Raw genomic sequence first — 16,190 nt, 5'->3', positions numbered from 1 at the left:
CCTTTGGGACAACTGCACCTGATCACAGTAGGTCCACTAAAAGAGCTTGTTTGATCCACTGACAGGCTCAGAGTGTTATTCTAAGTGTGTGACAGCATCATGGAAAGGATCCCTACAGAGAGAGACCTGGAAGACTTAGACTTAGACTTAGACTTAGACTTAGACTTCTTTATTTGATCCCCCATAGGGGGAAATTTTCTTGTTACAGCAGCAACAATATAAACAGGGACAGTGAAAGAAACAAAGCAATAGAAAAGACAAAAAATAGCAAATATAAATATAAATATATGGATTGTGATGAAATGAAATAAATATTTGCACCATAGGATATTTACACTGTAGACAGGAATGGAATGACATGGATGGTAGGCAGTATATTAACATCAGCCAGTGATGCTGCTGTTAAAGACTCTGATGGCTGATGGAGAAATGACCTGCGGTAGCGTTCCTTCTTGCAGGGTGGGGGCCTCAGCCTGCTGCTGAAAGAGCTGCTGAGGGCCCCCACAGTCTCATGCAGGGGGTGAGAGGGGTTGTCCATGATGGACTTGAGTTTTGTTAGTGTCCTCCTCTCACCCACCTCCTCTATGGAGTCCAGGGAGCAGTCCAGGACAGAAGCGGCCCTCCTGACCAGCCTGTTCAGTCTCTTTCTGTCCCTCTCTGTGCTCCCTCCTCCCCAGCAGACCACTGCATAGAGGACTGCAGACGCCACCACAGAGTCATAAAAAGTCCTGAGCAGAGTCCTGCACACTCCAAAGGACCTCAGTCTGCTCAGCAGGTGGAGACGACTTTGGCCCTTCTTGTACAGGACGTCTGTGTTGTGAGACCAGTCCAGTTTGTTGTTGAGGTGAACACCAGGTATTTGAGGGTCTCCACCCTCTCAGTGTCCAGTCCCTGGATGTTCACCGGTGCAGTCTGGGATGTCTTCCTGCGGAAGTCAATCACCATCTCCTTTGTCTTGCTGGTGTTGAGCTGAAGATGGTTTAGCTCACACCAGTCAACGAAGTTGGAGACGACCTCCCGGTACTCCTGTTCGTCCCCCTCTGACACACACCCTACGATGGCTGTGTCATCGGAGAACTTCTGGAGGTGACGGCTCCCAGAGTTGTAGCTGAAGTCCGAGGTGTACAGGGTGAAGAGGAAGGGGGAGAGTACTGTCCCCTGTGGGGTCCCTGTGCTGCAGACCACCATGTCAAGATGGAAGATCCTTTTGGTTTAACCACAAACAGCACACACACCAGACTACATTCACTAAAACAGGGATTTTAGAGCTGCTGCTCCATCAGTCAGTGTGTTACTGAGTTATTGAGTGTTTTAAAGGTCAGTTTGGATCAAAGGTGTCTCACATCTCATCTGGAGACACTTGAAATACTTTTTAATGACGTCAGCTCTTGTTGCTTTGGGCAAATATCTGTCTGATAGCTGAAACTCTCTCTCCTGTGTGTGTGTGTGTGTGTGTGTGTGTGTGTGTGTGTGTGTGTGTGTGTGTGTGTGTGTGTGTGTGTTCAGACCTGTCCCGTAACCGTCTGTCGGAGCTTCCTCTGGAAGTCTGTCTCTTTGTGTCTTTGGAGAGTCTGAACCTGTACCAGAACTGTCTGAGGTCTCTGCCAGACAGTCTGCTCAACCTGCAGGCCCTCACCTACCTGAACCTCAGGTAACACACACACACACACACACACACACACACACACACACACACACACACACTCTGCTGCAGCTCCACCTGCTGGCAAACTGCTACACCTCACGTCCTGTTGTTACCTGAACACACCTGAAAACCTCCCACTGAAATGATTGTTCAAGTTGTTTAACACTTTAACTGTCTGTCTCTCTCTCTGTCTCCCTCCCTCCCCGTCTGTCTCTCAGTCGTAACCAGCTGTCTGTCCTCCCGGTGGTCGTCTGCAGTCTCCCTCTGAAGGTTTTAATCGCCTGCAACAACAAACTGGTTTCTCTTCCAGAAGAACTGGGACAGCTGAGACACCTCACTGAGCTGGTCAGTCTGATCGATCAGTAATCAATACATAGAATCAGTCTGATCGATCAATAATCAATACATAGAATCAGTCTGATCGATCAATAATCAATACATAGAATCAGTCTGATCGATCAATAATCAATACATAGAATCAGTCATCACCTCGCTGAGCTGGTCAGTGTGATCTATTACAATATTGCATCAATCAGTCCTGATTATTGATTATCCACGGTCCTGATACAGAGATCACCTCATTAATCAGTATTGATTGGTGTGGCTGCCCCCTGCAGGATGTCAGCTGTAATGAGATCCAGACTCTGCCGTCTCAGGTGGGTCAGCTGGAGGCTCTACGGGACCTGAACATCAGGAGGAACCACCTGGTCACACTGCCCCCAGGTAATATTACTGTATTGTGTGTGTAGAGCTGGCTGACCCCCCAGGTGTGTGTATTAATGTGTGTATCTTGCTGTATTGTGTGTGTAGAGCTGGCTGACCCCCCTGGTGTGTGTATTAATGTGTGTATCTTGCTGTATTGTGTGTGTAGAGCTGGCTGACCCCCCTGGTGTGTGTATTAATGTGTGTATCTTGCTGTATTGTGTGTGTAGAGCTGGCTGACCCCCCTGGTGTGTGTATTAATGTGTGTATCTTGCTGTATTGTGTGTGTAGAGCTGGCTGACCTCCCTGGTGTGTGTATTAATGTGTGTATCTTGCTGTATTGTGTGTGTAGAGCTGGCTGACCTCCCCCTGGTGTGTGTATTAATGTGTGTATCTTGCTGTATTGTGTGTGTAGAGCTGGCTGACCCCCCTGGTGTGTGTATTAATGTGTGTATCTTGCTGTATTGTGTGTGTAGAGCTGGCTGACCTCCCTGGTGTGTGTATTAATGTGTGTATCTTGCTGTATTGTGTGTGTAGAGCTGGCTGACCTCCCTGGTGTGTGTATTAATGTGTGTATCTTGCTGTATTGTGTGTGTAGAGCTGGCTGACCCCCCTGGTGTGTGTATTAATGTGTGTATCTTGCTGTATTGTGTGTGTAGAGCTGGCTGACCTCCCTGGTGTGTGTATTAATGTGTGTATCTTGCTGTATTGTGTGTGTAGAGCTGGCTGACCCCCCTGGTGTGTGTATTAATGTGTGTATCTTGCTGTATTGTGTGTGTAGAGCTGGCTGACCTCCCTGGTGTGTGTATTAATGTGTGTATCTTGCTGTATTGTGTGTGTAGAGCTGGCTGACCTCCCCCTGGTGCGCCTGGACTTCTCCTGTAACAAAGTGACGTCGCTCCCCGTCTGTTACCGACAGCTCACTCAGCTGCAGACCATCGTCCTCGACAACAACCCCCTTCAGACCCCGCCTGCACAGGTACACACAGGAAGTGATGTCATCCGCCGCTGTCTGCTTGGACCACGGCTCACTGTGTGTGTGTGTGTGTGTGTGTGTGTGCAGATCTGCATTAAGGGGAAAGTCCACATATTTAAGTATCTGAACCTGGAGGCCAGTAAGACGACCCCCGACCTCCCAGACTACGACAGGCGACCTTTGACCTTCAACTCCTGGTCAGAACACACACTTCCCTGTCCCTCACCCTCTTCCTCCACCCACTGTGCTGATGACATGTTAAAGGGTGATTCCACTGTTTCTAACCCTGGTGTCTGAATCACTGGTAGTTAATAAAAGTGTTGGGATTGGTCCAGTAGATCGTAGATTGCTACAAACACACCAGACTCCACTGACAAAAACAGTGATTTTAGCTCAGAGAACAGAGGAGCTGCTGGTCTGCTGCCGCCTCCATCAGTTAGTTTATTTGTGTTGTGTTACACAGATGTTGTGTTGGATCTTAACGAACACTTTAAAACACCAAAGTGTCACATAAACACACACACTGACTGATGGAGGCAGCAGCAGAGCAGCAGCTCCTGTGTCCTGTTCTCTAAAATCCCTGTTTTAGTGAATGTAGTCTGGTGTGTGTGCTGTTTGTGGTTAAACCAAAAGGATCTTCCAGGTCTCTCTCTGTAGGGATCCTTTCCATGATGCTGTCACACACTGAGAATAACACTCTGAGCCTGTCAGTGGATCAAACAAGCTCTGTTAGTGGACCAATTCCAACACTTGTGGTACTTACCAGTCATTTAGACACCGGGATATTAACAGACCCAGGGTTAACCCTTTAGGCGCCAGAGTTTTTTCAAGAAAATATACAATTCTGATATCAAGATTTCAAAAGGCTATAACTTGAAAGTAGTTTCAGATAAAGATATACTGTCAATGAGAAAATTGTTTAGTATGACTCAAAGTCTGTGATGGGAGTGAAATTATTCATCTGATTTGCATATTATGACGTCACAAGGTGGCGGACATATTGGAAAATGTTCAATTTTGATATCAAGGTTTCAAAAGGCTATAACTTTAAAGTGGTTTGAGATAAAGGCATACTGTAAATGTGAAATATCTTTAGTATGAAACGAAATTTGGGATAGGCTCCAGAATTCATCATTCAGAAAAAGAGAGATGAAATCAATGGGCTCAGAATTTGTCAGATCGTCTCCACAATAACCAACAGGCTCATCAAAATTTCGGATCCACTTTTGATACTCTTCCTCTTCTCTCAAGAACTGCCAGCCATCATCATCATCATCACCGCCGTGATTTACGGTGCGGCGATGAACGCCACCTCCGCCGCTATTAGCGGTGTTTTTTTTCCCGCGGTGTCTCCCGCGTCTGCCACGACAACCGCGGTTGTTTTCATCCCCGCTACATTCACCCATATTTGCGGTGTTATGAGCCCCCCTGTCACCTCGACCACGTCCCCTGCTTGACGATCGCAGAATGCTTCTACCCCGGCCACGCTGAGGTGAAGCATCCGCTATACCATGTGCTGATTGTGGACTATGGCGCGCGGACTCGCCGTCACTACTAATGTCAGTTTCTGCTTCACTGGACAACTGCATGTCTTCCTCCTCGCAATCGGAGTCAGCCAGTACCTGACAAAGTACTTAGTTGATGGTAAACCGACCTCTCGGCATCATGAGTAAATGAAAAAACACTCTTTCGCTCTCACTACGCTCTGCACTACTACTTCTGCTTCGCCGCCGCGTCTCTGCGCCGGAGGGTGTTTTACAAACTCTTTTTACTGTAAAACTTTGAATAGAACCACGCCCACAAATGTTGCTCAGATTACAGGCACACATGTCCGCCATGTCCTGGTGAAAAGTAATAACAAGATTCGGCACCACATTTATAGATACAGCCTGTTTTATTCAGCAATGTTGCTTGTCGCAATTTTGCGACTTTGGCGCTTAAAGGGTTAAAACAGTGGAGTTGACAGGTTGAGGTAGAATAATAATGAAGTGCAGCTGTGGTTGACTCCTGTTGCCCCTTCACAATAAAAGCCCCAGTGTGTGGCATGCTGCAGTCTGATTTGTCTCTGTGTCCGTCAGCGTGGACGAGCTGTACCCCGGCCGACCGTACGGAGCGCTGGACTCTGGCTTCAACAGCGTCGACAGCGGAGACAAGAGATGGTCGGGGAACGAGGTCAGACACGTACTCAAGCACAAACCGTCGTCATGTCCCGTCTTCTATTTCCTGTCTGTGTGTGAGGTCGCTTCCTGTCATGTGTTCAGCCCACAGAGGAGCTGTCAGAGCTGCCGCTGAGAGTGGCCGAGATCAGCAGAGACCAGAGACAGAGAGGAGGAGGAGGAGGACCTCTGCTGGCTAACGGCACATGTGAGTTCATGACTGCGGGGCTGATCGGGTCTGTATTGATCCAGGGTCTCAGAGATGGAGACTGATCAGCTGACAGAAGCCAGATGAAGATTCCATCATGTCTGCAGCGACGAATCAGTCAGATAACAAACCAAAGTCCATGAAGAGACAAACAAGCTGCACTCAGACCAAGTGCAGCTTTTTGATGTCTACAGGTTAAATCCCACCGGGAGCGTCTGCGCCGCTCTAGTTAACCCTTCAAACCCCACCAGGGGTCAGACAGACAAACGGCAAAGGGAATCCGCTCAGTTTTCAAAATAAAAGCCCCCTGCAGACTGTCAGTGGTATATTCCAGCAGCACATCAGTATTATTCTCTAATGGGGGGGCACCAGGCCAGACGTCAGCCGCTCAGAGGGTTTTTAACACCATGACGACCAGAGGTTCATCTGGGATGGAGAAACACTCTGACTGTGACTTTAGCTGCTGTCTGTAGCTGCAGCACAACAAAGCAGGAAGTACATCCAAGAAACACATTTAAAGCAGCAGAAGAAGAAACGAGGCCTGTTTGATCCTGTTAGAGACACATTTAAAGCAGCAGAAGAAGAAACGAGGCCCGTTTGATCCTGTTAGAGACACATTTAAAGCAGCAGAAGAAGAAACGTGGCCTGTTTGATCCTGTTAGAGACACATTTAAAGCAGCAGAAGAAGAAACGCGGCCTGTTTGATCCTGTTAGAAACACATTTAAAGCAGCAGAAGAAGAAACACAGCCTGTTTGATCCTGTTAGAGACACATTTAAAGCAGCAGAAGAAGAAGAAACGCAGCCTGTTTGATCCCGTTAGAGACACATTTAAAGCAGCAGAAGAAGAAGAAACGCAGATCCTGTTAGAAACACTGATCAGCAGGAGAAACGCTCCTGAGAGGTGGAGAATCCTCGGCGGCTCTGATGGTGGCGGCTGGCTGCTCCGCTCCCTCAGTCCTGGTGACTGTTAGCTTGCCAAACCCTGAACAGAGACTTCGCTCAGTTTAGAGTCAGTAAAACTCCCTCTGAGTGTTTCTGCCCCCCCACCCCACTGTTCTAAATGCACCTGTAGTGTGTTGCTCAGGTATTATTAGCACTTTTACTAATAGTTACCGCAGCAGTGTGGATATAAATACTGTTGTTGGTATTGGTCTGTCTGAATGATCACTGTTCTGCTCTGTCTGTCTCGTGTCCAGATGTGGAGTTGGAGCAGATAGACTTCATAGACAGCTGTGTGGGGGAGGATGAGGAGGAGGAAGGCAGGAGTCGAGGAGGAGGAGGAGGAGGAGGAGGAGGAGGAGACAGTGCTAGCCTGAGCTCTCAGTTCATGGCCTACATCGAGAGACGCATCACCAGAGAGGTAGGAGCTCCGCCCACCTGAGACTGAGTCAAAAAGACTGTTACTTTGAAAGGACTCCTGTGAACAGGTGGCAGAGCTGGTTAGAAATGTCTCCTGCCCACAGTCAGGTGTTCTCACCTGTTTGCTGCTGTGCTCATCATCACGTCCGTCTACCTGTTGTGTATGTTTGGATCACATGTGGTGTCGGAGTCCCCTCACGATCAACACAATCATCTGCTATTTTATTTTGTAAAACTCTGAGTGACTTCCTGTTCGTGTGTCCAGGGCTCTCCAGTAAAAACCAACCCGAGCAGGACAGAAGACACAAGGAGACACAGCAGGTACACACACACACACACACGGTGGCTGGTCGCCATAGCAACATAACACACTTCCTGTCATATGTGTGTGAGAGAGACTTCAGGTTTGTGTCTGTAAATAAATCTGAAAGAGACACTGACGCATCCTGTCAGTCTGAGACGACTGCAGAGAGACAACTAACATCCTGTCTGTCTGTCTGTCTGTCTGTCTGTCTGTCTGTCTTGCAGGAGTGTGGTGGATGGTGTCACAGCGCCCTCTAGCTCCCACAGCCAGGTAACAATACCCCGCAGTCGATACTGACGCCCCGCAGTCGATACTAACGCCCCGCAGTCGATACTAACGCCCCGCAGTCGATACTAACGCCCCGCAGTCGATACTAACGTCCCGCAGTCGATACTAACGTCCCGCAGTCGGCAGTGACGTCCCGCAGTCGATACTAACGTCCCGCAGTCGATACTAACGTCCCGCAGTCGGCAGTAACGTCCCGCAGTCGATACTAACGTCCCGCAGTCGACACTAACGTCCCGCAGTCGACACTAACGTCCCGCAGTCGGCAGTGACGCCCCGCAGTCGATACTAACGTCCCGCAGTCGGCAGTGACGTCCCGCAGTCGATACTAACGTCCCGCAGTCGATACTAACGTCCCGCAGTCGATACTAACGTCCCGCAGTCGGCAGTAACGTCCCGCAGTCGATACTAACGTCCCGCAGTCGATACTAACGTCCCGCAGTCGGCAGTAACGTCCCGCAGTCGATACTAACGTCCCGCAGTCGATACTAACGTCCCGCAGTCGGCAGTAACGTCCCGCAGTCGATACTAACGTCCCGCAGTCGACACTAACGTCCCGCAGTCGATACTAACGTCCCGCAGTCGGCAGTGACGCCCCGCAGTCGATACTAACGTCCCGCAGTCGGCAGTGACGTCCCGCAGTCGATACTAACGTCCCGCAGTCGATACTAACGTCCCGCAGTCGGCAGTAACGTCCCGGAGTCGACACTAACGTCCCGCAGTCGACACTAACGTCCCGCAGTCGATACTAACGTCCCGCAGTCGGCAGTGACGCCCCGCAGTCGATACTAACGTCCCGCAGTCGGCAGTAACGTCCCGCAGTCGATACTGACGCCCCGCAGTCGATACTAACGTCCCGCAGTCGGCAGTAACGTCCCGCAGTCGATACTGACGCCCCGCAGTCGATACTAACGCCCCGCAGTCGATACTAACGTCCCGCAGTCGGCAGTAACGTCCCGCAGTCGATACTGACGCCCCGCAGTCGATACTGACGCCCCACAGTCGGCAGTAACGTCCCGCAGTCGGCAGTAACGCCCCGCAGTCTGCAGTAACGCCCCGCAGTCTGCAGTAACGCCCCGCAGTCGGCAGTAACGCCCCGCAGTCGGCAGTAACGCCCCGCAGTCGGCAGTAACGCCCCGCAGTCGGCAGTAACGTCCCGGAGTCGACACTAACGTCCCGCAGTCGACACTAACGTCCCGCAGTCGATACTAACGTCCCGCAGTCGGCAGTGACGCCCCGCAGTCGATACTAACGTCCCGCAGTCGGCAGTAACGTCCCGCAGTCGATACTGACGCCCCGCAGTCGATACTAACGTCCCGCAGTCGGCAGTAACGTCCCGCAGTCGATACTGACGCCCCGCAGTCGATACTAACGCCCCGCAGTCGATACTAACGTCCCGCAGTCGGCAGTAACGTCCCGCAGTCGATACTGACGCCCCGCAGTCGATACTGACGCCCCACAGTCGGCAGTAACGTCCCGCAGTCGGCAGTAACGCCCCGCAGTCTGCAGTAACGCCCCGCAGTCTGCAGTAACGCCCCGCAGTCGGCAGTAACGCCCCGCAGTCGGCAGTAACGCCCCGCAGTCGGCAGTAACGCCCCGCAGTCTGCAGTAACGCCCCGCAGTCTGCAGTAACGTCCCGCAGTCGATACTGACGCCCCGCAGTCTGCAGTAACGCCCCGCAGTCTGCAGTAACGTCCCGCAGTCGATACTGACGCCCCGCAGTCGGCAGTAACGTCCCGCAGTCTGCAGTAACGTCCCGCAGTCGGCAGTAACGCCCCGCAGTCTGCAGTAACGCCCCGCAGTCTGCAGTAACGCCCCGCAGTCGATACTGACGCCCCGCAGTCGGCAGTAACGTCCCGCAGTCGGCAGTAACGCCCCGCAGTCGGCAGTAACGCCCCGCAGTCTGCAGTAACGTCCCGCAGTCGGCAGTAACGTCCCGCAGTCGGCAGTAACGCCCCGCAGTCGATACTGACGCCCCGCAGTCTGCAGTAACGTCCCGCAGTCGGCAGTAACGCCCCGCAGTCGGCAGTAACGCCCCGCAGTCTGCAGTAACGCCCCGCAGTCGGCAGTAACGCCCCGCAGTCGGCAGTAACGCCCCGCAGTCGGCAGTAACGCCCCGCAGTCTGCAGTAACGCCCCGCAGTCAGTACTGACGCCCCGCAGGATTTTAAACCATAGCCTTCCAGATACCAGCTGCTCATGTCTGTCTGCCCCCCCACAGAGAGGTGGCGTTGGAGGGGGAGTGGAGAGGATGAGGAGGGAGGCTCAGCTCGCTGCTCTGCGGTACGACGAGGAGCGACAGAAGAATCGTCTGCAGAGAGACGCAGTCACCACCTACACCAAGGTAGCAGCAGTTTAAAGGACCAGTCCGCTGTTTTTACACCTTTAACTTCTCAGTTAAAGGTTATCTGACTCTAACTGTAACCGTTGTTGTTTTTCAGCATAAAGCTGCTCAGAGTCCAACAAAGTCCAGTCCAGACAGTGAGGTGAGACTCTCCATACACAGTCACATGACGCAGGCAAAACAGATCACTGTGTTTTAGCCCCGCCCCTCCACACCTGTTGACTTTCACCTTGTGTGTGTGTCCTTGTGAATGTGTCTCTGTCTGTGTGTGTGTGTGTGTGTGTGTGTGTGTGTGTGTTCAGACTGTCTACCCCTCCAGACGCTCCACCCACACAGATGACTCCGCCCTTTTCATGGTAAGAGTTTGGCCAACCTCCCAAAATCTACTAACAGAACTACGTATAAAAACACGTCAGAGTTTTGTATCGTCACCGCAGGAAACTGTTTCCTGGCTGCTTGGCAGTAAAAGCCTGTGGAAACCTTTAAAAAGTTACTTAATATCCTCTGAACTGACCCTTTAAACGCAGTGGCGGGCTGTTCATTTTACACCTGGGCCTTCAGTGGCGTCCTACCTGAATCAAACCACCTCTTAACACCATCATTATGACGTCACGGCTATAGAAACCATCAGTATTATACAGAAAGGTAGTCTAACAGGACGCTGCATCGCAGACAGGTGTCTCATGTTAGGAGAATGAATGACGTCACTAAAGCAAGAAACCCAATTAAAAGAATTCAACATGTCACCAAACACTCGAACCACCGACTGGGCTCCAAACACAGAGTCGTTCAGTTGCCAACACCAGACGTTCTCAGCAACACAATCTGCTCCTCGGAGCCTGTAAGCCGAAGGTACCGCTCCTAGTTGCTGACCTGAAAGTGGCGGACGAACCCTTTTCCCGGCTGGGACAGGCTCGCTAGCTTCGGGGTGGGCCGGCATTTCCTCAAAATGTCCAGCTTTACTTGGAAAGTCCGCCTTGAAAATGGATTTCTAAGTAGATCTGTGACCAAATTAACATCTTCTCCTCCGTCAGCCATTGTGGGTTAAAAAAACTGCTATTAATACTTAAGATGATGATAAAGTTTTAGCTCGTACAGGTAAGAATCGCTAGCTTTGGCTAAGGTCTCTGACCATCCAATCAGAGGACGTGAAAATACTGATGTCATCGTACGCCTGCTAGAAGGCCCTGGGGTCACCAACTTGAAATCTGATTGGTTAAAGCAACAGTTTCATTGTGATGTATTTTAAGCTACGGACGCCTGCACTTTAGATCCTGAAGGCCTCAGGGCAGATTTCTTTGACCCTGGCAACACATGATGGCTGAAATATGATTGGATAAAAGCTCTAATATAGACAAACACTGCTGGAAGCCCCCCAGCCCAGAGACACAGAGACACTATGAGATGAAGAGCAGAGACTATTAGGAATAATCTAAAATGATTAATGGGAAAATATTAAAATGTAAATCAGTGATCCTGAGTTTAGGCCACCAGAGAAGGTCTTGCTGGCCCTGACGGCCCACCACTGTTTAAACGTCACAATATAACACAAACACACTGACTGATGGAGGCAGCAGCAGAGCAGCAGCTCCTGTGTCCTGTTCTCTAAAATCCCTGTTTTAGTGAATGTAGTCTGGTGTGTGTGCTGTTTGTGGTTAAACCAAAAGGATCTTCCAGGTCTCTCTCTGTAGGGATCCTTTCCATGATGCTGTCACACACTTAGAATAACACTCTGAGCCTGTCAGTGTCCAGCTGTGTGTCCAGCTGTGTGAGTCCAGCTGTGTGAGTCCAGGTGTGTGTGTCCAGGTGTGTGTGTCCAGCTGTGTGTGTCCAGCTGTGTGTGTCCAGCTGTGTGTGTCCAGCTGTGTGTGTCCAGGTGTGTGTCCAGCTGTGTGTGTCCAGCTGTGTGTGTCCAGGTGTGTGTGTCCAGGTGTGTGTGTCCAGCTGTGTGTGTCCAGGTGTGTAACTGTCCTGTGTTGTCTCTGCAGGGGGAGGACAGAGCTGCTCTGTCTCCTACAGGTAAGACCGCTCATGTTGTGATGCTGGTGTTTCTGTCCCGTCATGTTTCTGTGTTTTTGCTGACTGGTTTGTGTTTTTTCTTCCAGCCAATCAGTCGCCTTCTTACCCCAGCCCAGGGGGCGTGGCCTCCTGTCGGACAGCCAGCCTGAGACCAGAGAGCTTCCTGTTTCGTCTCGGTCAGAAGGAAGAGAAGAGGAAAGGTGAGATGTTGCCAGGTGACTGGTGAGATGCGGCCAATGAGAGGAGGCGTGTACCTGAACTCTCTGACAAATCGTGTCCTCGTCTGCGTCCTCCAGGTGACGCTGCTGCTCCTCAGCCCCAGGAGGAGCCTCCTGCTGCTCCTCCTCTGGTGGGACAGGATGCCGAGCTGGTGGAGCAGCTCCGAAAGGTTCGCACCTCCACCTGCCACACCAGGGAACACCTGGGAACACCTTGGGAGGGGAGGCGATGCCTCATTGTTAGTCTTAAATCCCACCGGGCCGGTTTTGCTCTGTCCTCCGCTTCATATCCCACCAGGAGCGTTTCCCTGATTAGCTGCTTGTGTTGATTGGAAGCTTTAACTAAAGCGGACGCCATCAGCCCAGGTGACCACGCCGCTCCAGGTGGGATTAAACACCGGATTCACTGTCTGTCTCTCTGTCCAGAACATCGAGGCTCGTCTAAAGGTGTCGTTGCCTAGCGACCTGGGAGCAGCTCTGACAGACGGCGTGGTGCTCTGTCACCTGGCCAATCACGTGAGACCACGATCCGTCCCCAGTATCCACGTCCCCTCGCCCGCGGTGGTGAGTCCATGTCACCGATATCGTTACTGTCGTTATTGTCGTTCCTGCTGGTCATCGTCACGCTAACGGTTCCTCTGTGTCCTGCAGCCTAAACTCACCATGGCCAAATGTCGACGAAACGTGGAGAACTTCCTGGAGGCGTGTCGCAGGATCGGAGTTCCACAGGTAACACACACACACACGCATCACCATGGTTACACGTTACCTGTGACACCTGTTACTCATGTCCGGAAGAAGTCTGATAACCAGGAAGAATACCAACGTTTAACAAGTTTGATGAATGAATGGATAGACAGTGATGTCACAGCAGTCGTGAACACTAGAGACTGTGGCGTGGCGTGGCGTGGCGTGGCGTGGCGTGGCGTGGCGTGGCGTGGCGTCTCAGTCTCTGGTCCGTGCCCAGGAAGTGTGCTGGCTGTGACATCACTGTCCATCCTGATGCGAAGCTGCTTCTCCTCCACTAACAGCTGTCTTTCTTCTCTTTCATCTGCTTGCCTCTCATTAACCCTTTCTGTCTCCGTCATCTCACCCTCCTCCACGTCCATCCCTCCTCGCCAAACGCTCAGGACCGCCTCTGTTCGGTGGGGGAGGTCCTGGAGGGGAATGGCGGCAGGGTTTATGGGACGGTGGGCGAGTTGCTGTCCGTGGCCCCGGCCCTGACAGACCCCTCCCCTCGGGTCCAGCTGGCGGGCTTTGCGCTCTTCTACCTGTCCGTCATGTCGGTGCTGTGTGCCATCTATGTACACCTGGCACCTCACGTCTGAACCCACCACCCCCCCGAGCACAAAATGTCCAGCTGAAACCGCACAGATGCACACACACATATCACAGCACAGCATTCACAGTGCATTCAGCGCTCTGTGTTTACAGCTAAGAGGCACAAGGAAACGCCGACTCCATTCTGGATATCGTCCGTCCACCGGGCTCATCTGCGTCTCATTTAAAGCTCCTCCTCCTCACAGCTTCACCTCCATCAGGAGAGTTTCTCCTGCTGATCAGTGTTCCTGCTCACATTTATCTGGTTTGGTCCTTAAACTGATGTTGGAGCTTCTAACAGGATCAAACGGGCCGCGTTTCTTCTTCTTCTGCTGCTTTAAATGTGTCTCTAACAGGATCAAACAGGCCGCGTTTCTTCTTCTGCTGCTTTAAATGTGTCTCTAACAGGATCAAACAGGCCTCGTTTCTTCTTCTGCTGCTTTAAATGTGTCTCTAACAGGATCAAACAGGCCGCGTTTCTTCTTCTGCTGCTTTAAATGTGTCTCTTGGATGTACTTCCTGCTTTGTTGTGCTGCAGCTACAGACAGCAGCTAAAGTCACAGTCAGAGTGTTTCTCCATCCCAGATGAACCTCTGGTCGTCATGGTGTTAAAAACCCTCTGAGCGGCTGACGTCTGGCCTGGTGCCCCCCCATTAGAGAATAATACTGATGTGCTGCTGGAATAAACCACTGACAGTCTGCAGGGGGGCTTTTATTTTGAAAACTGAGCTGATTCTCTTTGCCGTCTGTCTGACTTCCTGCCGCCTCCTGTGCTCTGAGCTGACTGACACCAGGAGCGAATCTTCAGCGGAGCGCTGAGAAGCTTCTGAAGTGCACCGCAGAGCTTCAGGTGGGGTCTGAAGGGTTAACTAGAGCGGACGCCATCAGCTCCTGTGGCCGTGACGCAGACGCTCCTGGTGAGCGTTGACCGTACGATAGCCCAGATATCCTTCTCAGTAGCCCCGTCCACCAGCCCCTCTAGAGGATCCAGAGCTGTTCCCCGACCAGATGGACTCTGTATAAATGCTGCGGTATCTGTAGTCCAAGACGTGCTGCCCGACCCTGTTGGTGATCCGAGTTCTGACGAGGAGGTCTTTGAACATGGAGGTAACAACAGACAGTCTCTCCTGGAAGGTTTCCACAGGGTCCACCTCAGTGACAGAAATAGTTGTGTTAAGTTCAAACCAAGTCACGGCATGAGGAGGGTGTGAATCGGCCCCGCCCCTCAGTCTATCGCCAGAAATGTTTGTCTATACAACAAGCACCTATGACATAAACTTGCCCTTTAATCTACACCGTGGTCTGGGACTCACCTGGCGGCGTCCTGTTCACGTGCTCAAACCACCTCAAGCGACTTCCTGCCGGATGTCTGGCCTCACCGTGTCCTGAGGCTGAGCCCTATGTGTCGCTGTGATTGTCGAGTCAGAGGAGACGTGACGGACCACATGTTGGTCCCCGACCGATCAGAACCTGCCGTCCTTGATGACGTGCGTGATGTCACCAGGACGGAGAGCTTCGGATGGACTTCGAGGAAACATGATGAAGGCCGGAACTTGACAAACTGCAATTCCACCATCTTTGCACTTCGCCATGTTTACAGGTGCCCCGTGCTCCTATTGGTCATGTGACTGAACATGTCATGGAAGAAAAAACACGCAAGCTAGTCTTCCTGTCAGGATATAATGAGGCGTCACAGATGCCGTTGGTGGTTCTTCAGTATGATGTACTACACGGCATAAAACATTTGACCTGACCTGATGCCCCGCTTCTGCCGGATGGTAATAATCGGTCCGATATCCCCGAATCCATCCGTTCCTCCTCTGACCAGCCTACTACAAAACCTCCATCTGTGCCATTGACGGTGTAAAGAAGCGTCGGTGTCCTCTGATCGGTCGGTATCAGTCTGTATAGAGAAGCGTCAGTGAACATTTTTTTAAAATTATGGTCCCATTTAGAGGAAAGTGGACCAGGAAGGGGGGGGACTTAAGGGTGGGGCTACCTGCTCCTGCACGGTGAAGCCCTGAAGGTCAAACTTGAGGCTTCAAAACGGCGGTCCACAAACCGACAGGTGATGTCATGGCCAATATGTCCTCTTCTTATTTCCAGTGTGTGGTCGCTGCTGGTGCAGCACCAAGGTGCCTGTTAATGTCCGTAAATCTGTTGCCTTCACTCCTGACCGAGCCCACTAAACACTTTACCTTCCCGACCCGAAGCCAGTCGTCCGCTGTCTCCTGCAGAATACTGGGGCCTCAAACTTAAAGGGGCTGAAACTAGCCCAGTGAGTGCTGAGGTCGCCGTGGACCAACTGTGGTTGGACCACCTGCTGTCTGTTTACCTGGTTGGCCAAACACTGAGCCAACCAGAGGTCGGGAGCCAGGACTAAGAATGCGGACATATCTCCTTGTGCCAAAACACAGAAAAGTGGAGGTGTCAGACGGAGCTGTGGAGGTGATTGTGCCAGGATCAACGTACGGGATTAAGGCTCTGTAACATTTAGCAGATCTGTATCGCATCCACAGACAAATCAATCAATCAATCAATCTTTGTTTTTATCAGTGTTCTCAGTGAGTCCAACACTGTTTCTAAATCTTGATGTTCAAATCAAACTATTTGATTCTTTATAGTCCTAAAATCGCTGCTGTCTAAACCCCAAA

The 16,190-nt window shown here is 51.4% G+C and overlaps 1 protein-coding gene across 1 annotated transcript in view; it reads left to right on the top strand.

Moving 5' to 3' along the window:
• The window catches only part of lrch3 (leucine-rich repeats and calponin homology (CH) domain containing 3), a 63,208-nt gene that overhangs the window by 42,736 nt on the left and 4,282 nt on the right, over nt 1–16,190 (top strand). Inside the window, exons 3-20 of the mRNA XM_070829489.1 lie at nt 1,507–1,651; nt 1,864–1,990; nt 2,263–2,368; nt 3,190–3,326; nt 3,411–3,520; nt 5,402–5,495; nt 5,585–5,687; nt 6,885–7,048; nt 7,313–7,368; nt 7,576–7,621; nt 9,857–9,979; nt 10,077–10,121; nt 10,282–10,335; nt 11,968–11,998; nt 12,085–12,198; nt 12,295–12,386; nt 12,643–12,780; nt 12,868–12,945. Coding sequence (XP_070685590.1) covers nt 1,507–1,651; nt 1,864–1,990; nt 2,263–2,368; nt 3,190–3,326; nt 3,411–3,520; nt 5,402–5,495; nt 5,585–5,687; nt 6,885–7,048; nt 7,313–7,368; nt 7,576–7,621; nt 9,857–9,979; nt 10,077–10,121; nt 10,282–10,335; nt 11,968–11,998; nt 12,085–12,198; nt 12,295–12,386; nt 12,643–12,780; nt 12,868–12,945 — 1,763 coding nt within the window. The remainder of the gene's footprint in view (nt 1–1,506; nt 1,652–1,863; nt 1,991–2,262; nt 2,369–3,189; nt 3,327–3,410; nt 3,521–5,401; nt 5,496–5,584; nt 5,688–6,884; nt 7,049–7,312; nt 7,369–7,575; nt 7,622–9,856; nt 9,980–10,076; nt 10,122–10,281; nt 10,336–11,967; nt 11,999–12,084; nt 12,199–12,294; nt 12,387–12,642; nt 12,781–12,867; nt 12,946–16,190) is intronic.

This window comes from Pempheris klunzingeri, chromosome 4, assembly GCF_042242105.1.
Source record: "Pempheris klunzingeri isolate RE-2024b chromosome 4, fPemKlu1.hap1, whole genome shotgun sequence".
Taxonomy (NCBI): Eukaryota; Metazoa; Chordata; class Actinopteri; order Acropomatiformes; family Pempheridae; genus Pempheris; species Pempheris klunzingeri.
Note: the sequence above shows the minus strand (reverse complement) of the source record. Positions and strands in the feature narration are given on the sequence as shown.